The sequence below is a fragment of the Benincasa hispida genome, chromosome 9 (genome assembly GCF_027475165.1).
Source record: "Benincasa hispida cultivar pf3 chromosome 9, pf3_genome.v1.1, whole genome shotgun sequence".
Lineage (NCBI taxonomy): Eukaryota > Viridiplantae > Streptophyta > Magnoliopsida > Cucurbitales > Cucurbitaceae > Benincasa > Benincasa hispida.
The window spans coordinates 4837400-4861794 of NC_143486.1; the positions used below are offsets into that span (position 1 = coordinate 4837400).

At 31.6% G+C, this 24395-nt stretch overlaps 1 protein-coding gene and 1 long non-coding RNA gene across 2 annotated transcripts; both read right to left on the reverse strand.

The window, feature by feature from the left end:
* Positions 1-4291: 4291 nt before the first annotated feature.
* LOC150033591 (uncharacterized) lies at positions 4292-4724 on the reverse strand. Its single transcript, XR_016532142.1, has 2 exons — positions 4593-4724; positions 4292-4462 (listed from the first exon to the last, which is right to left on the reverse strand). It is a non-coding gene; the product is annotated as an uncharacterized LOC150033591 (long non-coding RNA).
* A 719-nt stretch (positions 4725-5443) lies between these two features.
* ALAAT2 (alanine aminotransferase 2) lies at positions 5444-10387 on the reverse strand. The gene is made up of 15 exons (XM_039044031.2): positions 9887-10387; positions 9331-9381; positions 9014-9064; positions 8702-8767; positions 8560-8621; positions 8148-8226; positions 7964-8068; positions 7743-7853; positions 7438-7575; positions 7197-7271; positions 6950-7070; positions 6693-6847; positions 6462-6536; positions 5886-6089; positions 5444-5797 (listed from the first exon to the last, which is right to left on the reverse strand). The coding sequence occupies exons 1-15, from the start codon at positions 9941-9943 to the stop codon at positions 5681-5683; spliced, it is 1467 nt and encodes a 488-aa protein (XP_038899959.1). The 5' UTR covers positions 9944-10387; the 3' UTR covers positions 5444-5680.
* Between the last annotated feature and the right edge of the window lie 14008 nt (positions 10388-24395).

Genomic DNA, 24395 nt, shown 5'->3' on the forward strand with positions numbered 1-24395 from the left:
ATAATAAATGAAATATATAAATCTAATCTAATATAGTAATGTGAGGGCCCATGTGGTTTATCTTCCACCTGTAACCTGCTACTGCCGGTGAATCCAATCTCATCTCACCCATTGAAATAGGTTAAAATAACATTTTATTTTCATCGTTTGTTCAAATTTTAATTTATGTAATTTCACTTGTCCAATTTTAATATATGCTTTTTCAATAAATCTTAAACTTAATCTATAAAAGTTAATATTTACCAAAATTGGTTAAATAATAATAACAATTTAAGTTGTTTTTAAATATAATAAAATGAATCAAAATATTTACAAATATAGCAAAATGTCCTTATCTATCATCATTGTTAGATACATATAGACACTTATGGATTTCAATCAATGTCTATCACCAATAAACCATGATATTTTGCTATATTTGTAAATATTTTTAATAGTTTTGTCATTTTAAACAATTTTCCTAATAATTTCCATATATGGAATACGACATGTAGATATATTTTCGAAATTTTTAGTAAAATTACTAATATATAACAAAAAAAAATCTAAAAGTATCAACAATAAATTATGATTGTAGATTAAATTTAAGACTAAATTGAATTAATGAGAGTAAAATTGCACAATTAAAAATATACGAAGTAAAATGATATTTAACAAATTTTTTATACCATTCGAATTCTCTTTCTCTGTTTCTGGTAATTGGCTACTACATCTTTTCAAAGTTGGGTGGAAACGCAATGTAATTTTGTTTATTTATTTATTCCGTTGGGCCCCTTTTAAATATGTTTAAATATTGGATTAGTTTATCTTAACGGCAAATTTGGTATTGAAAAGGAAATTTTGTATTGCATTAAACTGTCAGGCGCTAATGAATGCGATTGAAATGATTATATTTAATAAACAAGATTATCAAAGCTTCATACTCCAATTAACTCTTCATTAGGATAACAGTAATAATAAAAGCGACAAAATATAATTACCAAAATTACAAAAATAACCTTGTTTCTGCATTAAGGAAAATTTCTCTATACTACCACAGTCTATTGTTTGTTATAAAACGAGTATTGAATAATTGTGAGGAATTCATGTAATTAAAAAAAAAAATTTATTTAATGGCGTGATCTTTATTAAATAGAAAGAGTATAAAATCTATAGAATCTTTAAGAATGAGTTGTTTTCAAATATAGAAAAATGAACCAATTTATTTATAAATATAGTAAAATGTCATTGTCTATAGTGATAAACAGGAATAGACACATATAACATCTATCAATGTCTATCACTAATCAGTGACATTTTTGTTAGGAATGTCTTAAACTCGCAATTCGTAAATATTGTTAACATATTCTATTTATCAATAAAAATATTGTTGAGAATATTGCATTCTTTTATGAAAATCCAATAAATAAATCCAAGGCTATAACATAAATACGTTAAACTTTAAGTGGCGTCATAAAAGAGGATCAAGTTTTAGTATGTAGCTGAAAATGGTCTATAAGTATATGGATGAGATTGACTACCTCATCCTGGTGACACTATCGGATGCGACTCATTTTGTATACCGATACAAATGATGTGATCAAAAAATGATTCATGTAGAGACATGTGAGTTGGGACATCTTGTGCAATGAGTTTGCATAAGACCGGATCTCGAAATAATCACTTTTCTTTATAACAACCATTTACCGTTAAAATTGACTATTTCAAACTCAATGACCTAGGATAACTCAATCTTAATATTGAGCTAACTATGAACTCCTGTTTATTCGGGATTATCCTTTGATCTACATAGGTGAGAGTAGGGGTGTTCAAAAAACCCGATGACCCGAAAAAATCGATCAACCCAACCCAACCGTGGGTTGAGTTATAAATTCTTTTGGGTTGAGTTAGGTTCAAATAAATGAAAATTTTATGGGTTAGGTTGATTCATGGGTCACCTAAAATAACTCAAATCAACTCGAACTTATTATTAACTTTAAAATGTAATTTTTTTTTTTTTTTTGCTTATGTACAATTAGATATACATATATTTTTTTTAATTTTTTTTAATTTTATCAGTTTTTTGGATAATTTATTTTTCAACAACTCTTAAAAATATGTTTTTTTTTTTTTTTTTTTTTTTTTTTGTACTTTGAAAAAAGATTATACATTGTATAAATTGAAATTGAGTTGTTAATCTTAATTCATATATGAAAATAGTTATATCGAATTTTTACATATTAACATTTTACTTACTTTTATAAAAAAAAAATTAATAAATGACCTGAGTAACCCGAACTAACCCAACCCAAATATTTCATGGTTGGGTTGGGTTGGATTCATTTTTAAGGAGGATTATTTGGGTTGAAAAAATTTAAAACCCGAACAATTGTGTTGGGTCTAAAAAAGTCATTCAACCCAACCCAACCAAACACACGAACACTCCTAGGTGAGAAGTCCAATAACACTGCTCAATAAGCCTCCCATTTTGGAGATAAGACCAGTTGAGGACATAGCTTTGCAATATGAAATTCACTCCTACCTAACTTAGAGTTAGCAGATAGGTTGTTTTCTTAAGTAATGCTTAGTCTTGCACAACGGGACCCCACCCTCTCATGAAAGAGAGGGTTATGGTTTATAAGTTTGACTATAAATCAATTGTTCAATGGAGGATCAGTGGGAGCTTAAGGAGCAAGATGTATTTATAGGGGTAAAAAGGTAATCTTTGACCAAACTGTAAATACAAACAACCTGTGAAGGATTGACTTACTGACTATGGTTAAATGGACAGAAATATATCTACAGTGAGAAAAGTTCAACTATCGAGTTATACTGGAATGTCTTGGTAGTTAACGAATAGTGATTATTCGGTTTAAAGAGTTTAATCAATTAATTGCAAATCGTTGGAGCTCATGATTTGTAGGTCCATAAGGTCCCTCTACTAGCTTGTAATTTGGATTAGTAAATTGAGTAATCTCGACGAGATTTGAAATTAGGGTTTAGAATTTGAAATGTTCAAATTCAATTAGGGTTTTTATTACTTGTATTCAATACAATTGAATTGTTTAATTTTATCAAACTTAAACAAAATTGAGAATCGATTAATGTTTAAATTATGATTTAAATATTAATTATATGAAATTAAATTCGTTCTATTGAAATTGGTGTTTTATTAATTTAATATTAGATATTAAATTAACAAAATTAATTAGAAGGTTTAATTAATTAGTTTTATCTAAAATTAATTAATTGAATTAATTTTTATAAAACTAATAAACAAATAAATTACATTTTGAAAAAGAAAAAGGAAATTTCCAAAAGTTGGAAATCTCCACTAAAGGTGCAAACACCTTATTCATCCAATTCCACCCAATCTCTATTAAATTCATGAAGAAGAAGCTGGCCTTCATGCAAGCTTTGAGATTGCATGTTGAAAGTTAATTGCAGTGTTAGGCTGAATGATTAGCCATGCATTTAGAATTTCTACAAAAATTATGCAGAATTTGAAACCCTCGACAAACCGTTCTATCAAAACCAGCTCAATTTAGTGTTTCCACCACACAATCCTTGCAAGAGAATAGTAGAGAAGACCTTTGTGGTGATCTACTTGAAGATTGAAGCTTCTTATCATGGAACTCAACTGGTTTTGAAGAAGATTCATCAAAGGTATTGTGTTCAGCAAACCCTCTTGTGAAATAGTTTTTGAACTCAAATGAAGTGAAATTAGAGTGTTTATTAATTCTGATTTTCTCTGCTGCATGTTAATTTACTCCATCAATTTTATTAATTTTTAAAATATTTTCAACAGTTTTACAATTTAAAATAATTACAATTTTGCAACTTTTCAAAAAGTGGGATTTTTTGTTTTTGATATATGGAATTTGAGAACATTTCTCATTCCATTTGTCAATTGGGTGAGCTCGGAAGATGGCAGGTACCTTTTGATTAATATTATATATAGAATAAACGCCCCATTGGATAATTGAGAATTCTTTTTCCCTTTTTTTTTGGGGATAATTGATGCTTGAGAAGTTGATTAAATATGAATTAGCCCTTTTTTTTTTCCTTTACATAATGTCAAATGGGATTGAGTAATTAAAAGATAGTGTTTTGTTTGCGAATTTCTCGAATATACGGAGTTTCGACATCAATGATAACAATCAATCCATGTTTGTAATGTCTTGGATAAATATCAATTAAATTTAAAGAAGGTTATCAATTAAAAATGAATATAAATTTAAACACGATTGAAAATAACTCAATTATTAATTTAAATAGTTTTTTATAATTATTTTTTAGAAAAACATCAATCAAACTAAAATTGAAATATCAAATATTGATATCAACTTAAAAAACAAAATTGCACAATTCAACTTTCTTCGTCGATCTTATCCCTACTTCCCGATTCAACAGTTTCTTGATCATTCTTTGAAATGACACCACCATTTGATATTAGATTTGACTTCTTCTAGATGCTTCAAATCTAAACTCAAGTGGAAACAGGAAAATAATGAAAAGAAAAAAAAATAATAAAAAAACATAACATGTGAATTAATGAATTATTTTTTTAAAAAGTAAGGGTATCATTTTAACTCCATGATTGCAAGTCCTACATGTAATCAAGTGATCGAGTTTTAAAGTGTGGAGCATACTGCCCATTGATGATGAATTGATGATGCTTCTGGAATATTCTAATATTCTGTCTCCTCAAAAACAAACAATTCACATTTCAGATTGAAGAAAATGGCACATCTTGGAATAGTTTTGGATATTAAGGAGCCCACATAACTTCTAATATGTGTTTTTATCCATCAATTGGATTGGACCAAGTTCTGTTCAATGTCAGAAAATGGCCCAGTGAGTTCAATTTAACTGAGAAAATATCTTATATCACGATGGTATAAAAAATTCTTCGTACTACCTTCATTTATTGTGTGCCACTTCAATCACACTTTTAAAAATATGGTGAGATCCATTGACATCAATGCAGGATCTATAAATACTTATTAAGGTAGATTTATAGCGTGAACACAGAGAATACGATGCTACGAAAATATTAGAAATTTTCTCAATTTAACTATTGCCCTCTCTTTTAGGGCAATCTCCTTGAATTTCTCATGTTGTTTCTAAATTAAAGTACCCAACACTTAACTTTATGCATCCCACCGAATTGTCCAATAACAATTTGTCATGTGGTAAATTCTTCTTACTTCTTTTTTGAAATATTTTAACTATTTTTCTACGTGTGTGATGAGAGTAAGATACATAAAGATAGATGATGTTCGGGATGTACCTAGATATAGTCATTTCTAAATTTTCCAACCTACCAAAGAAATCCCAAAAGGTTACAACTCAATTTCTTTCCACGAAGTCCAAAGTTCAAAACTCCACCCAAAAATAATAAAAAGAAAAAAAATCTGGTTTCAAGATTTTCTTCATGTGTTGCCTTACAATTAGCCTTGTATGCTTGTAACTGCTTTGTTGTTTTTATTTTCTATTTAAAGATAAGATGCTTTGCTGAACAATCAAAATTTGGGGCACAGAGAGATTCTGTGCCATGGTAAATTGTTTAGGTAACCACCACCACCAACCCCACATTATTCCTTAACTGAAAAAAAAGCATAACACACAGTCATCTTAGTTGCCATCAAGAAGTAAGGGGAATTTGACTACACCTTGATACACAGGAGTCCCAAGAGCTTTAGTCGCGATATTCGTTCATGAATGCTTTATGGAAGTCAGTCAGGCGAGAGACGACAGCTGGGATCTTGTCCTCTTGGGGTAGTATTGTACACCTGAAGTGCCATGTACCGGGCACCTGTGTCAAGAAGATAAATGGTTGATAATTCAAATACAGCAAATGATGATTTGGAATTAGATTGAGCGCTTAAGCCAATGACACAAACCTGTCCAAAGCCAGAACCAGGGACGACCACTATTCCAGTGGCATTGAGAAGTTGGCGGCAATAGAATGTATCGGGAGCCGTTTTTGCTGCTTCTGCTGCTTTGATTGCCTTTTCAGGCAGCTTAATACAAGGGAATAGGTACATTGCGCCTTCTGCTTTATTGCACGTTACATTTTCTAAACTGTTCAGTGCAGCTTCTAATGTCTGCAATACAATCAATTTGTATTTATTATTATTTTTAAAGAAATCAAGTTTTTGTTGGGAAGAATGAAAGAATATACAAAGGCATACAAAAAAAAATCCAAAATAAGAAATCCACCACTAACTACAAATAAAGATACCGATCCAAAATGACTATTGGACATGAAAGAGCTTCTTTTTTGTGGTAAGAGCTTTGATATTAAAGCAATTCATGTCTATCCAATCCTTATAATTAGAAATCAAATTGATTTGAGCGTTTTAGTGTTTGAGAATTAGGGCTTCAAATATTCAAGGATCCTTAATTCCAATTCGTATCACAGAAGAATCCAATCGAGTTTTAAATTTACAAAAAGAGAGTGTTCTCATTTCACAAACCTTTGCACGCTTTGCCAGAGATGAAAGGATTCCATCTCTCTCTGCACGATACGATTCATAGATGAGATCCCCATCCTGTACAAATCATCAACAGTCTTCAACAAACGAGGAACAACAAATTGATACAAAACAAAGCACTGCACTTAAACCCCTTTCTTGCGGACATTTTTGCATTATAAAGAGCCAGATGAATTTACTATTTAGTTGTCCTTAGAAATCAGAAAGTCTAACCTTTGGTGGATTCATTACAAGGCTAGCCAGAATCTGGCCGGTAATATTAGAACAAAGATTAACAGATGCCACTTTGTATATTTGTTCCCTCACATCAGCACTAAACCCGGTGATCTCCATATAACCTCCCCGTTTTCCACACTCACCATAGTATCCTAATACAAGAAAAAGAAAAATTACCGCACGAAATCAAACCAGTTGTCTGCATAACATTCTCCACACGACGCCTAAAATAAATATGGACAACGGCAACAAACCTTTAGAGACAGACTGGAACGATACTAAGGAGATGTCCTTTTCACCATAACCCATGGTGCGTGAAATCTTCTTAAAAGAGTGGAACTTCTTGTCTGGAACATAAATATTTTCTTGATATACCTGCACCATTCATCAGGTCTTAAATGAACCCATAGTGATTGCTACTGTAACATTAGTTAACCAACTTATATCTATAATTAATACATCCAGAAAAGTTATATTGCAGGCTTCCTCTTCTAGATGTACCTCATCTGCCAAAAGAACGAGGCCCTCTTGCTTGCAGAACTTCACTATTTGCTCTTGGTTTTCCTCAGTGAGAACCTAAAGAGTCATACAGATACTACGATAAAGTAAACATATCTAAGGAAGTAGGAAAGTATGCAAAGCAGAAAGAAATCCATTGAGTGAGATGAGAGTAACAGTTATTGCAAACTAACAGTCTGAAATAATTTATCCCAAGATATTCAAAACCCGTCTAATTACATACCTGCCCAGTAGGATTGCCGGGATTTATAACCACCAATGCCCTAACTGAAATACCCTTAGACTTGGCAGATTCCAATTGCTTATTCAGCTCAGAAATTTCCAATCCCCATCCCGATGCTTCATCAAGATAGTATGGAACCTGCAAACCACCAATAAATTTCAACTGCTTCATGTCTACACAACAAACGAATTGGCAGCACACAAAAAGTTATAAATCCCAATTCAGAACAAACCCAGGTCTTCACACGTTAACTCAAAGTAATCAAATCAAACGGTAAAGATTTTCTGAAATAATATAAAACGTACAAGAGTACCGCCATGAAGAGCTATAGAAGCAGAGTATAGAGGGTACTGAGGAATGGGGCAGAGTATTCCATCTTTCTCTGAACTTATCAGCAATTGCATCATCATATGGACCTAATAAAAAACAGATAAAAGAGCCTCTTTGACATGATATTACTCCGAGGTTAATATTTTGTGTCCACACTTCTAAATATAAAAACTCGGTCTCGTGTATTAAAACTTACTGCTGGGCTTGCACCATCTGTTAAAAATATGTCATTGGGATCTGCAGGAAAACCATCACGAGCATTAATTCCTTCAGCAATCGCATCACGTAGCCCCTTGATTCCCTGATGTGACAAAGAGAGCAATTGTCAGATGACCTGAGTTCTATGAAATCCTAGAACTCTGGTTTTGTCTGATAACAACCTGACTATGGCTGTAAGCACCAGTTGCTTTCCCAGGAATTTGTTTCAGAATTTTTGAAGCTCGCCTAATAGCATCTTCACTGCAACAAGTAAAACAAAGAAATTCATGAAGGAAACAGCACAAACATTTTTACTAAGAATGTGAGTACTAAGAGCAAACAAACATGTCTAATTTGAGCAAAATCACATTTGATCTAAAGTTGATGTTATATGCGGTACTCTGATAGAAAAAACTTCAAATAATTATATCCCCGAAGCTTGAATAGCATGTCTTGAAAACAACATGATTATACAAAAAATTATTTTCATTATTTTACCAGTTTCCAAGTCAGGCACGGTTTCTTAAGAGAAACGTGTAGTGGAGTAACTTAGTAGCTTTCCTCATCAGAAATGAGTTAATAAAATTGCAGTACCTGAACAAACCCTCTACTTCCTTTCTTTCCAGAATGGATGGATGGTCACACAATGCAAGAACCTGAATAAACAAAGATAATCAATCGGGAATTTATTCTTGCAAGGCATAATGAAAAGTGCAAACAGACATCACTGACAAACCTCACGGAAAAATGTTATTGGCTGCTGACCAAGTGACTGAGGATTTCCTATGTTGCAGTATAGTATCTGCATCATAAAGTGAGAATAATGGCAACTGGGTCATACCAAAACCTTATAGCACCAACAAGATTTGTGTTGTTAAGCACGTATCATGAGATAAGTCTAACACTACCATTCAAAAAGAACGTGTTTTGGCTACATGTAATTTTGTATAAGCCAAAAGTTGACAGTTACATTCCCAGCCTCGCCTTAAATGTATAGATGAATATGCTACGATGCTTATATGAAATAAATGGAGAAAAGTAATCATACCTCTTTAAAAGTACGTGAGCCTGGATTAGTCAGTAGCTCTTCTTGCAATCTCTGTTAAGAGGATAAAAGATAGTAAGCAAAAGGATGGTACTATCACAAATTAAGCAATACATATTTGGAGCTGATTAAACAAGCCCAAACGAGCTATAATATCTCAATTTTATTGGTAATAACGTAGTACTTTAAATCCTTCAACCTAATGCCATGATTTTGCCAAGGTTCCTGCTTAACCTTGCGGATTGTTCGTTACTAATTTTGACCCTTCTAATTAGCATGCAAAGAATAAAATCAGTAACGGCACTTGCGTGCAAAGTTACCTGAGCAAGGGCGACAATCTCACCACGGACAGCATACTCACATTTCAGAACCTATAAAATAAAACAAAAATTAGGTGTTTGGAACCGTGGAAAAACAACAAGGTAAAACAGACAATCGTGAAAGCAAGAATGAAACATAGTTCAACGGATTATAAACCAAAAAATGCCCGACTGGCGTCTTAAAACATCCAGGGGAGTTGTCATTTTCCATCAAATCCTAAACCCATCGCCAATGATCAACCAAACGAATTAAGATAGCAACAGCACGACCATAAGATAAATACTTTGGATTATGGATACCGTACAGAACTACCATCTAAACTCCCATGTAATAAAACGGATCCACCATCATAAAAAAATAACACGAAACATATAGATTCACCAAAAAGGAGGGGAAATGACAAAAATCCCTGAACGTGGTCCAGATTCCAGCACAGGAAGCGCAAACACAAAATGAGTACGAAACATGATAGATCGTGATGATCGACAATAACAAAGAACGGGATCATGATTTAGCTGTAAAGAGAACAGAACGAAATGAATATGCGAACTATACCTTGGGATTGATGTTTTGAATGGAGATGGGAAGGGAATCGTTGGAAGTAGATGCCATAAGCAAGGACGAAGAAGCGTATGAAGAGGAGAGAGACAGAAAGGATGAAGAGCTGCTGCTGTAGGTGATGGTTTGGTTGAAGAGAAGAGACAAAAATGGTTGGAAGTTGCAGAGCTCGAACTTCCGCGTCGAAATTTATTGGGGCGCAAGAAAAGGAAGGTTCCTCCATGGCTGCACGCGTATGCTTTTGTCACTGTCGAAGCTGACGAAGTCGTCTCGGAGACGCACATGGATTGCAACATCAATATGCAGTTTGAATCTAATTCCGAGACGGAAAAGCAACGCTTCTTCTTCTCATCGTTCCTTCTTCCATTCCGCCATTAATGCCCATTCCAGTTTCTTCCATACCAAACCATGCCACTGATTTTAGAATCTCAATTTTTTTGTTATGGTAGTTCCCCTTTTCTTCAACACCAACTGAGGCGCGAACGGCGGGTTTTCCCCACTTTTTTCTTTTCTTTTTTTACTCTTAGAGAAGATTTCTTTCTTTTTAAAAAATAGGATAAATTATAAAAAATCTTCCTGAAAAAGTTTCAAAAATATTCTTCAACTTTAAAGAAGAGCTCAAATAATACTCGTGTTATTAGTTTAAGATGTAAACCATTAAAATTTTGTTTAAAAAATATCTCTAAACTTTCAAAATGTTTCAAAAATACTCTCAACTTAATAAAAATTCAAAAATACCTTCACCTTCAGTATTGAACAAAAATCGTTAATTCTTGGGACAAAAATGACTTTAAAAATTAAAAAAATGCTCATAATCAATTTGTTTCACGCTTTCTTAAGTTCGAAAAAACCAATTTTTAAATAAATTATATAAATATCCTCATTTTTTTGATATATGTAATATCATATTTCTCTTAATTTTTCAATTCTTAACTTACACCAATATTTTTAACAACCAAAACAAAAAAATAAAAATTATAAGTTAAAACATAAAATACCAAATTCACACAATTCCAAAATCAAAATCTACTCTTGAAACATACCAAAACGATTTTATTTGACTATTTATTGTACATATATATACTCTTATATTTCTCTTAATTTTTCAATTTTTAGCTTACACCAATTTTCTCGGCAACGAGAACATACCAAAAAGCTATGATGTTGAATGCCCTCTCACGAAGCGACTTAGAGAGCAAATTGGAAAGAGTGTCTCTTCATGCACGCATATCAAATGAAGAGCGATGCGGCGCTGCAGGGCAGGATTGCAACGCTTGCTAGCAGACTGTCTCTACGAATGGTGGGGCACAAGTGTCGTAGCACTTGCACAATGTCATGTCTCCCCTTACTCAATTTCATCGTTTTGCCTCCCTGTTGCTTGCTAATTGCTTCATTTAAGCCCGAATTGCATCTGAAACGTCCCGACAGCTTCTTTTGGTCGATAACCTATCTAAGAACTAAAGTAGATATTAAATTCCTAAGAACCAACTTGATTTAGGTTGATACTTTTTTATTTGACTATTTATTGTTTTGGTATGTTTCAAGAAGAGATTTTGTTTTTTTTGAAATTTTGTGAAATTTTATGTTTTGACTTAAAATTTTGGTTATTAAGAAAAATGGTATAAATTAAGAATTGAAAAATCAAGAGAGATATGAGAGTAGTTATATGGAAAGAAAAGAAATATATAATTTATTTTAAAATTGGTTCTTTTCGAATTTAAAAAAACTTCAAACAAATTGATCAGTAGGAGCATTTTTTAATATATATATATATTTAAAATTTTTAAAGTCATTTTTGTCACGAAAAATTAACGATTTTTGTTCCAATACTAACAGTTGAGGTATTTTTGAACTTTTATTAAGTCAAGGGTATTTTTGAAACATTCTGAAAGTTCAGGAGTATTTTTGAAACAAAACTTTAATGGTTTCCATCCAAAACTAACGACAAAGGTATTTTTTTTAAGTTTAAGAGTATTTTTGAAACATTTGAAACTTCAAGGGCATTTTTGACACAAAGTGTAAAGTTCAGGGGCATTATAATGCAACCTAAAATATATTTTCGTCCTAAACTTTTGTAAAAATAACAATTTAGTCCCTAAATTTTGGTTGGTAATGATTTAGCCCCTGTACTTTCAGTTTTGTAACAATTTATTCCCTAAACTTTAGTGCAAACAATTTAGTCCTTGTTCGTTCAAATTTCTAACAATTTAGTCCCTAACGTAAAAAAATATTATCAAATTTTTTGATTTTAAATATTATTATTTTATGATGTAGACTTTGTAGTTTATAAAAATATTGAGTCTCAAATTAGTTTATTGATTTATTTACGCAAGAAATCTCATTAAATCTCAACATTAATTTTTACAATAGGGACTAAATTGTTACAAATTTGAAAATATAATGACTAAATTGTTACATAGTAAAGTTAATTATGAGTGCAACAAAAAACCGAAAAACCGAAAACTAAACCAATCCAAACCGATCCAATAGTTTGGTTTAGTTTTTTTTTAAGTATAAAATTGGACATCTTGGTTTGTATTTGGAAAAAACCAAAAAGTATTGATTGGGATCGATTTTTCATTAGAAAAACCAATCAAAACCAAACTGATCTAATGGTATATATATACTCTTAAAAGTAAACTATCTTCGAGTATTTTTATTATTATGGTGCATATATATTTGTTATTTAGAAAAAAATACCAATTATTATAGACCATGTATGTTTTTTATTTAAAAAAGTGCCAAGAGAAAAAAAATAAAGATGTCAAATTTCAATTTTATAAAAAAAATGAATAGACCAAATTTTAAATGTAAATCAACAAAAAGGACCAATTCAAAACAAAAGTGGTAATAAAAATAAAAATTAGAGAAAAAGAAAGAAAATGTTAAAAACCGTGAATCAAATTGATAATAAACCGATCCAAATAAAACCAATCTAATGGTTTTGTTCTTTATTTAATATTGGTTTAAATTTCTTCTCTTAAAAAGAATTGGTTTAGATTGGTTCTTGGTTGGCCTCAAAACCAAACCGATTATCACCCCTAAAGTTCATGGAACAACTTGTTACAAAATTGAGACTTTAGGAACTAAACCGTTACAAAACAAAGTTCGGGGATTAAATTGTTATTTTTACAAATGTTTAGGGACTAAAACTGATTTTTAACAAAAAAAAAAAAAAAAAAATCAATTGAAATTCGAAACTTTGTTCAAAAAACAAAACAAAACTTTACTTGTATTATTAAGAGTGTTATTTTAAATGACAAAATTGGTAGAAATATTTTTAATATAACAAAATGCCATTATCTTTCAGTGATAAATATTAATAGATGTCTATCAGATCTATCAGTTATGAACGATGACATTTTGCTATATTTGTAAATAAGTTGACTCATTTTCTTATATAAAAACGTCTTTTTATTAATATTTTAATTCTTTGTTTTTTTTAATACTAAGCTTTTTATAGGTGGATTAATTTTTGTTGATGGTTAGGTATGCAATGAAGGAGGCTGCATTTTTTTTTAGTTATCAATGCCTTCGTGTGAGGAAGACTTTAAAATCATAGAAAAACCTTTTGTATTTGTGACCGAATATATAATTTTTATTTATTTATTTATATATATATATAGTGATGGAAAATTAAGAGTTACAAAATTTTTATTTCAATTTTTTGAAAATGTCATGAAGTATCATTAATCTTTTAAAGAAAAAATAACGTAGCACCTACTTTGGCTAATCCTTTCTTGTTGTTTCATTTTTCTCAAAAATGTTTATACAATTTTCGTATCTATTTTTTTTTTTTTTGGTTGAAAATGGAACCTAACATATTTGATAATTACCTTTTTATTATCATTTCATCCTCATTGTTCTCATAAATTTAGGAGTGTTTGTTTCAATAGTTGAGATTTGATAGGTTAGACATCTAAAACTCGACCTTATTTGGGACATGAAAATTCTTTTTTCATGGGTTTGATTAGTAAACATTATTCAAACCCACGAGTTATTAAAATTAATCTAGGAAGTATGTCGGCCAACCTCTAGATACCACATCTGGAGATTGCCATCGGCCAACTCCGACCGCCACCCTCCGATGACAGTTGGCTGCCACCTCCGACGATTGCCACCTCAGTGACCATTATAGGCCAACCTCCAGTGGCCATCGACCAACTCTGACCACCATTGACCAACCTTTGGCAACCCCTTCCCCCACACTGATGAAATTCCGACCACCAACTACGTCGGCCAACCTCCAACAACCGTCACTAGCCAACCTTGAAAAACATTAATAAAAATACTATTAGTATATAAAAAATTAGACAAATTTGTATAAAAAATACTTTTAAGAAAGAATTGCAACACCTGTGTGTTTTTTATTTTAATGAGTTTCTATTAAAAGTGTTTCAATAAAAATGAATTTTTGAAAGATATATTTTTTTTTTCTAAACACGCCATTAGATTGCAATTGTATAGATATATTTATTTAGGTTATATGTGTAGAAAACTCTAATTTAATTTAATCATTTTATTTTTTCGTCGGTCAATTTAACTAGCTTGGAGACTTGGAATCATTTTCTAGTTTAAAATGTTTAAAACAACCAAATAAAAACTAAAACCCAAAATTTATGATTTTACTCCTCAAATGTAAGTTGATTAAAAAAAATATAACTACTTAATAATTGAATTTAATATTAAAATACTAGTTTAGTTCAATTTTAAGTTAAAATTGGTTTATTTTAAACTTAATCATATTAAAATAATTAAGATGACAAATTTAAACTAATTTAAAATCTAACAAATGATTAAATACAAAAAAATATTTCACCATTAAAGATTTATAAATCTGGAGTTCATTCTTAGACTACTTAAGTCTGCACTGCACTCCAACACAAGCTTCTTAAACTCAAACTTCCAAATTATACTCTCTAAACACGGTCTTCTTAAACCCAAGCTATTTAAACCTTCTAACTTAATCTTCAGACTTAATATTCCCAGAATTAATTTCAAACCTACACACCCAATGCTACTTAAAGTCAAGGTGGCTTATTTTCTAAAATGATTTATAACTAAAAGGGTGATATAAAAAATTGGAAAAAAAATTGCAATACGCATTTATATAGTTATGTTATATTTTATTGTTAGATATGTAATATGCATTTATGTATGATAATGATTAAAAAAACTGCATCATTTTATTTTGTCAACTGTTTTTTATTTTTATTTTTTTAAATAATATGAAGCCCCTAATTAAGCGATGCGCAATGCTGTATGTGCAAATTCCTTTTTTGTTTGACTGCAAAAATTATATATATATATATATACACATACATATTTGGTTTTTATTTTTTTGTTTGAAAAAAATAATATGTTGAAGTCATATATTTTGTAATTGAAGTCAAACAATCAGAGGGTCACCATTATTGCAACTGATTTGAATTTATGAAATTGAAGTCATATATTTTGTAAAGCATTAGCTGAGTTATATTTTGAATTTTTTATTTGAAAAAAAAAAAGAGAGAGAGAGAAAATAAAATAAACATGGGCAAAATTGACATTTGATAATGACCGTGTTGTGTAAAGTCCATGTCTTGGACAACAAGGCACATGGCACTCTCAAAATTCCATGCCAAATTATTGTGTTTGTTAGTGCCAAATTTAAATACGGCGCCTCAAACTTAAAAATCACATTACAATTAAACCCTCAATCTTTAAACTATAAAAATTAGGCTCCTAAATTTTTATAGATTTCAAATTAGATCCATAAATTTATAATAATTATAGAAATTATATCTCAAAATTAAACTCTTAAATTCATACAAATATTACCATTTATACAATTACGTAAGTTTGAAGGTCTAATTTGATCAAATTTTAATATTTATATAATTTTAAAAGTTCAATTTTCTAAATTAAAAGTTTAAGGATATAATTGCAACGATCACTATATTTTAAGAGTGATTTTTTGTCCTTTGTACTACTTTTAATTATCCTTACCAATTAAAAAGTTTTTTAATCCATACCATCTAATTAGGGCCACCTGTTTCCGAACGTCGCCTTTTCCATCCATTTTATGGTTGTGAAAGGATAATTTTATCTAATCATAAAAATTACAATAATATTTTAATAAAATAATTATGTAAATAATTGTTTCAATTTGTTATAGATATATTCAGAGGTTGTGTATTCAAATTCTTATGAACAAAATTGTATAATTTGTTAATCTCTTTTATCTTGTGCCAACTTTAGCATCATACTTTTAGATATTAAAAAGGTTGTGATTATTTTGGACCACAAGTTCTATAATGGACCTATCATGTCAATATTTAAAGAATGCAAAAAGTGGGCCAAAAGAAAGTACACTAAGAGGTGAAAGAGAAAATTAGGCCAAAAAGGTCCATAGGCTCACCTCGGTCTCAGAGACTGAGGTCGAACCTCCCCCTTAAAGAGGCTAACCTTTTATTGAAACTAACTTGAGCATTGGAATTCTGATGGCAGGAATCACGGACGCACGCTGTTTGCGCGCGCGTACACACAAATATATATTTGCAAGTTCTCTCTTCTCAAAATTACAAACTCATTGTTTTGTCACACGAAGATCAAATACATACATTTTCTTCCGTCAGTATGTTGGCATCAACAAAAAGTTAAAAGATTTATATGTTGTTTTAATCGTTGACAAAATATAACGATGATTTTTTTTATTTCAAAGACAATACGATAAATTCAAATAAATTAGTCCTTAAACTTTGAAGTTTATATATAGTACATGTCTAGTTTATAAATTTTTAATTTTGTGTCCCATACTTTTGATATTTGTAGATAGAAAATTAAATTTTATTGCCAAATTAAGCCGAGTTCAGTAGCAATTAGCTTGTACAATATGATATGATCTTGAAGTTTGAGATTCAGATCTCTCTATTCCCACCTAGTGTACTAAAACACGATAAATGGTATGCCAAATACGACCCTTCGATCTTGTCTATGGTACATATATTGTTGGTACTACCTCCCTCCACTTGCTGAGTGTTGTACTACAACAAATGAATTCTTTGTTATTTTATAAAGTTTAAGGGACAAATGTTTCACGATATAAAATTTGTAATTTAACCCAAATCCTCCTGGACTTGCTCTTCTCCATTCCTACCCAACATTTTCTCCCTACCTATCCCCACATTATTTAGTATCTTCTTCGTTGTTCTCAATTTTTAAAGAAAAAAATCGAATGATCTAGACACTAAATTAAACAAAAAGAGAAGTTCGATCTCTCATCTCACAATTATTGTAATTGAAAACAAAAATATTAAATTAATTATCTTCATTTTGTATGTTTTTAGATCTAAAAAAAATTCTAGATGAGTATCTACTAAGAAATGGAAACCTGACATAAGAGAGTGCATGAACCAGTGGAATGCAACTTATAAACTACATAGGAAGATTTAAACTCAAGTTTCAACACCAACCTGATAACCTTCCACAAATTGATTAATAGTTATGATAATTAAACAAAAAACTAATGCAAAGTTTCATCTCCTTTTCTTTCCTAATTAACCTTATTAAATCACACTTGAAGGTATAGAATTTGAATTACTAAACAGAATAAATGTAACATCAAACTTAAATATAATTATCACTCCAAAAATCATCGAGACCTCTCTATATATATTCGAGTTACTATTTATCAAACTCAAACATAAATATCACTTAAAAATTCAATGATCTCTATATATATGAACTACTTGTGGCCCAACGGAGCCTACATAAAAGCATGTCACTAATTGATTATTTTAGTCTAGTAAACTCAAATGCGAATTTCGGAATTATATCGGTAATTGTAATATACTCTTTTTTTAGTACAACCCATGGGCAGGGAGATTTAAACTTTATATTTCAAAAAATGCAGTATATGTCATTTACCCCGTTGAAATGATAGATTATAATAGACTTACCGTGTAGAAGTTTAATCGAACAAATTATACTAATAATATTTTTAGATTATTACGTTATAAATGGGTAGACCCAAAAAAAGAAATGGTAAACTACCTTTTCCCCTAGTAAGTTCAATAATTACACAAGTAAATGATGAAGGAAAAATTTTCACAAATAGAAAAAATGTCAAACTATTTACAGACATAGAAAAAAAAAAAAAAAAAACATTGATAGACTTCGATCAGTCTATCAGTGATAGACTTCTATCAGTTTTTATCATCGATAGACACCAATAGACTTCTACACTACGGGAAATCTAGGCTTTGGCGTTGGTTGCAAAAACTAAAAATAGATGTACAATGTTGGTTTCTAAATAAAAGTGGATCTTTAATGTCGGTTTTAATCCGACATTGTAGGCGTACCTATAATATCGGTTTTAAATCAACATTAAAGATCCATTTTTTAATTCACTAATTCACTCAACTTTTTATGGTTTGAAAGGAAGTAATGTGCCATTTTTTTTTTCTTCTCCCTTAAATTCTAGCCACCAACCTCATTTCCGTAGTCTCTCTCTCTTTAACTCTATTTCACACAGCCCACACAGATCTCTCTCTCTCTTGTTAAACCTCCCACTCAAATTGACACCATCCACCATTGTCGTCGATCGGTACTGTCTATCGATCCAGCCTTGGTTTAGATCCATCGTTCTCTGTGGTTAGATATGTGGGTCTCCTTCTCCATAGCCTTCTTGTCCTCTTTCTCTAACTTCGTTTCGCCATCTCTCGAACATCGATATGCTATAGCAAACCTAGATCTCGTTGAATCTGACTGCAACTTAGCTCGATATCGCCGGATCTTCAATTCAACTCGCCGGATCTGATTGAAACACATTCCATCTCGTCAAATCTGACCATAACACACTCGATCTCCCCGGATCTGACTGCAGCAACTTGATAACTTATAGAAATACAAGTTATTGTCCCTCAAAAGTTGGAACAATTAGGATTCTTAATGATAAAAACTCACTCGTCTTAAAGAAAAACACATGGAATTCCTCAAACACTACTAGCCTTTACAAAAACATTCTTTTTGATAAAACTTCGTCACTAACGCATCTTATCGCAATATTTCAATAAAATTTGCTAAGTGTCGCAGGCTCAGCTGACGTAAAGACATATGTCTGAAGGATTCCAACGCAGAGAAGATACATTGGTTCGTGCTATTCTTGTCAAATCATCACTTGCAAGTATGGGTATCTGAATGTCAGCGTTTGAAAAGCAACTGAAATGGCAAGCGGCTGACCAGTGCATGGAAATTAATGCTGTCATATCACAAGTTGCTGAGAGAAAACGCCTATAAATTGGAAAATTTGCAACCGGAGATAAATAGCATCAAATAGATAGAGCATTTTAGAGCTTAGATTATATTTTTTTTGCTGCAGCAAGAAGAACACAGGAGGAAAGGAATCATTGTAATTGTTGATCAAGGAGAATTGTAGAAGACCAAGCTCGAGAGAGAATTCTTCTTCATTTCTTTAACAAGTTGATTATACACACATTAATATCAAGCCAAAGAGGACAAGAGATTGAACTCTGTGGCTTGACTCTTTTCTTTTCACTTCATTTCCATTTATCATCTCACATGATTGTTGCCATTGTAAGAACACTTTCGTTCTTTATAAAATCGTGCATTTGATCCATCACTTTTGTCTTTGCTTACATTCCATTGTGTTAGACGTGTTTGTGACTATGTGCATGCTTAATTTATAAAGTTTTAATCATTTTGATCATTTGGTTGAAGTTATCTCAGCTAAAACCATTCGAGAGAATAGGATAGCTAGAAACGCATTGAGTCAGAATGCACAGTAGCTTTAGAGATAAAAATACTTGTGTTTCACTGTTTTCTGTAACCAACGCATGTACCCTAGAAATAGAAACATGTGTCATTCACATTGAGAAATGTTGAATAGTTAGATAAATAGAAACCTAATGCATCTACATACATTTGGATTGTAAACAAGCATCTATCATCTTCATCTTTACCCACACTCTTACACGTGTTCATCTTACTTGGATCAACGCATACCCATATCACTTAGCACCATTCTTTCATTAAACTTTATGTTTCACTTGAACTCTTGTGTTTTCTTGCATGCATGCAGTAAAATTAGTGTAGATAAACTCCTCCAACATTTATTTAGAACCTTTTCTGCATCTACTGCAATGCAAAGTCTGCATTAGTCTAGCATAAATCCCTGTGTTCGACCCTGGACTTACCAAGTGTTGGGAATGGTGTCCTAAATCTCCTTGTAATCTTGTAGTTTGTAAACTCTGTATAAACATATTGTTATTAATAAAATAAGTATTATTTTATAAGCATTTACTCAATCCAACAAACTAAGATCTGAGGTTATTTTATGTAAATTTAAACAAGTATGTAGAGACCATACAGGTGGATATTGTTTAAATAATAACTTAAATGGTCTATAGTATATGGATAAAGGAAGATACCTTATCCTGGTGACACTACGAATACGACTATCTTTGTAGATGTTACAAGTGTTGTAAAGTTCTACAAATGATCTGATCCTGATAATTCATGTAGAGACATGCGACCGGGGTATCCTATACAAAGAGTTTGTGTAAGACTGGACCACGAAATGATTAGTCTCTTTATATAACATCGTTGATAATAGAAACTTACATTTCACTAGGATGACCATAGGTGACATAACCTGAATCTTGAGTGAGTTGGGAACTTCTGCTCATGAAGGTGGTCATTTGATTTGTATGGGTGAGAGTGGCCAGATTGCTAACTCAATACGTCTACCATTTTGGGGATTTGTCTAATTGGAGATCTGGGAACTCAGCTACACAAGACGAAATTCACTCATTCCCTGATGTAAGGTAAGTAGATAAATTGTTCCCTTAAGAGTTAATTCCGGGTCTTGAACATAGTGGCCACGCCCTCTCTTGGGAAGAGAGGACTTAGTTATAGTGGGATTATGACTTATTGTTTATTAGAGGAATCAGTGGTACTTAAGGAGTTAAATGTAACTACAGGGGCAAAATGGTAAATTGGCCAAACTATACTTACGAGCGATTTGTGAAGGATCATCGCACTATTGATTGCTTATATCCAATGGACACAGAAATATATCTGTAGTGGGAAGAGTGTAATTGTCGGTCTTTAGTGGAGTGTCGGACAATTAATAGAAGGTGGATATCGTGATTAAAGAGTTTTGTCAATTATTCACGTACCGTTAGAGCTTTAAGCTATAGGTCCATAAGGTCCTCTTGGTAGCTTAATGGGTTCAAGTTGAGAATCAGATTTTGGGTTAGTTTGAAGTGTTCAAATTAACAAAGGGAAATTTGATTATATATGATATAATTGATATGATGTATTTGATACATTATTTGATTGGAGGAATTAATATAAATTTGATTTATATTAAATGCCATAAAATAGGAAAAGAACTATGATTTATATGTTGCATATGATGCAATATTAAAATTATAGGTTATAAATATAATATGATAAGTTAGTTATTGTATTTATTTATAATTTATTAATTATATGATAATTAATATTTCTTTTCTCAATAACCAACTTGAGTGATTGGTTATTCACAGTTTTATGATAACTGTGAGATAAAAAGAAAATTTATTTTTCAAATTCATTCAATCGGATACATCTCACAGAAAAGCTATCGAGTAAAAACTAGTTTTACTAAACGATAGCCTTAGAGGCTAAAAGATCAAGCGTCGAGTTACTATATGATAGTACTCGTTATTATGTGATCGAGTATCAAGTCTATACGATAGACTTCTTCTTCTACATGATCGTTTGATCGCATACTCGATCGTCTACTCATTCTTTACTTCCTCCATTCTTTTATCCAAAATCATACAGAGTTCACAACTCCTGGATTCTCACACCAAGAATACCAAGGTAACTTTGTGGTGGTGTCGAGTTCTGTTCGAGGATTGAGGATCGAGTTTCACTCGCTGGTGGTCGAGGATCTTCCAATTGATCATTGTGTTCGTGCTGTTTGGACGCATTCAAGTTTGATTGAGGGAAATACGTGAAGAAAGAGTTCTTCAAAGGTATTATACTCGATCCCTTTGTATTTACTTAAGAAGCATGCTGTAATTTATTCTTTATGCATAACTATGTCTATATGCCTATAAATGTATATGTTCTTTCTCAATGGAGTTTGGAACGATCTGCTTCTGCTCACTGGTTTTCTAGTTTTAGAGTTCCTTCATCAGGAACCTGAATTAGATTTATACTTGGATCTGACTTAGGAAAAGCTTGTATGATCATAGAGAGTGTAACGCATCTCACAGACGCATCATCCAATCTTCTCACTTAAAGAAGTAATTTACCATTCATCTTCATTCACATTAATCTTGTCTTTCATCTTCATTTATAATACACTCCTATCACCAGATCTGCTGTTCAACTCGTCCAATCTGACTGAAACACATTCCATCTCATCGGATCTGACCACAACGCACTCGATCTCCTCGAATCTAATTGCAGCAACTCGCTCTTGTTAGCTACGCACAAGCTTCGTGGATAATGTTGCTGAGAATATGAATGACGAGAAAGGTCACATTCTATTAGAGAGGTGTGATAAACTTTTTTACAGTCTATTAGGTAGGTAGTCTTTTCGGTATATGTGTTGTCATGTTTGAGTCTTTGCTTATTTATATTTGAAATTATTTGTATACTTTTAAGTTACTCTAACATTTTGTGTCAGTTGGAGGCTTTGGTTAGCAGTGAGGCTTGACAAGCTGAATTCTAGGTATATTGTTTTATTCATTTTCCTTGCTCTTATCTTTGTTTACCTACTTAATTCTTCGGCTTGATCACAACTCCTAATTTCTCTAGAGCTGGGAGGCCTAATATTCTTGAAGAACTGGCTCAGATTAAGTTTTTTTTGGTAAATTTGAGGCCTCCAATGTGATTGCAAGGGGGTTTAAGATGATGAGAAAGAGGGTGAAGAGAAGAAATTACAAATATTATCACTGGTGACCATAACACTTGGCTCTTATCTAATTAAAAACAATTTTCAATCCATCCATTAAGGACTATTTAGTGTATTTTAACATCGGATTGTATTTTATTAGAATTTTAGCTTGATTTCTTTTACACTAGTTTGATATTGGTCTTGTTTGCTTCTAAATTTGGTTAGAGAGATTTAATGGATGAGGTCAATGGCTATAAACATAATTGAGAAATTTGTCCATACCATGTAGAAAAATTCCCTATAAATTTCTCCCTAAAAAAAACATCAAGTAATGTGATTGAGTTGTTTTGATATATATACTAGGGTTTGTTTTAATTCACAAGAGTATAATTCCTCCAGTTAAGTTATGTTTAGGTTGACAGAGCTTAACCGATATTAAATTGACAAATGGTATATTTTTTTAAGTTTTAGATCTTGATAATTGACTATACTATGTGAATCTTTTTATTCCAAAAAAAAAAAAAAAAAATTGGTGTTGCATTGCATTAATCAATTCACATGTTACTTTAATGTCTATTGATATATATGTATGTGTATCATATACATTAATGTATAGATGTATATAGGTTGGATCAGCTTAGAATCTCTTTAAAGTGTACTACTAGCAAGATTCTAATTTACCGTTTCTATCTCACTTAGTTTTCATATTCTTAGTATTGGACAATGGTCACTAGGATTCAGAGTTCAGATTCATGTGAAGTCGGGTTCTAAAGTTTCAATATATTTTCCTTGATACTCAATAGAGAGAACTTCAAATAATCTCACAGTCTCGTTCTCCAGTTTTGATCAAAATTTAGTGATCGACATTAAATTTATGAGTCCTGAAAATAGAACAGTGATAACAAAGGATAACTTCTTACGGGTTAATCTTATTGGAGACCTTGTTCAACATACAAATATACCAACATTCGAGGACTTTTACCTTGTTATAATCAGACAGGTATATGCTTATTTCACCATAAAAGTATCTGATGAAACGTTTTGTAATCAAAGATTTTTAGACATTAATGTAGATTGGACAAACTATCTTGATAAAATTTTTCTTGAAGTTAGTTTGGTTGTTCTTTTCTTATGATGCTAACCTCAATTTTTCAATTGTGACAAAAGGGTGGTCCTGTTCAACCACCGAATTTGGGTAACAATGTTTCTATGTGGATGTTACTTGAAAGAGTGAGATTTACTTTATATGGTATTGAATGCAACAAAATTGGCGTTGGCTATGAGAATTTTAATAGCCAACCTGATTTCTGCACATCACCAATTATGGAATTTCAGGGAGCTAAGCCTTTACAATCAAGGAGTATTTTTAACATCGATGCCTTTTATCATCATTACCAACATCGATTACTTTCATGTGATTCGATACGTTTTCTCAATTTTGACAGGCTGATTTGAGTCGAATTGGTAGGAATCAGTTGCCATTGTATGGAGTGGAAGGATGGTTGGATAGGATCAATCAACATCCAATTAAGTTTTGGAGGATATAAAATTCTATCGGGATTGATGTCCTAAATCTAGTATATCTCGTGGTTTGTAGTTTTTGTTAACACA

Bases quoted from the DNA above. Each gene is read 5' to 3' on its own strand.
- ALAAT2 (XM_039044031.2), bottom strand. From the start codon at position 9,943: ATGGCATCTACTTCCAACGATTCCCTTCCCATCTCCATTCAAAACATC. The intron at 7,854-7,963 runs GTAAGTTTTAAT...GTTTTTTATTAG, and splicing joins CAGATGGTGCAAGCCCAGCA to GTCCATATGATGATGCAATT. The intron at 5,798-5,885 runs GTTTGTGTCATT...TTCTTGACACAG, and splicing joins CTGGTTCTGGCTTTGGACAG to GTGCCCGGTACATGGCACTT.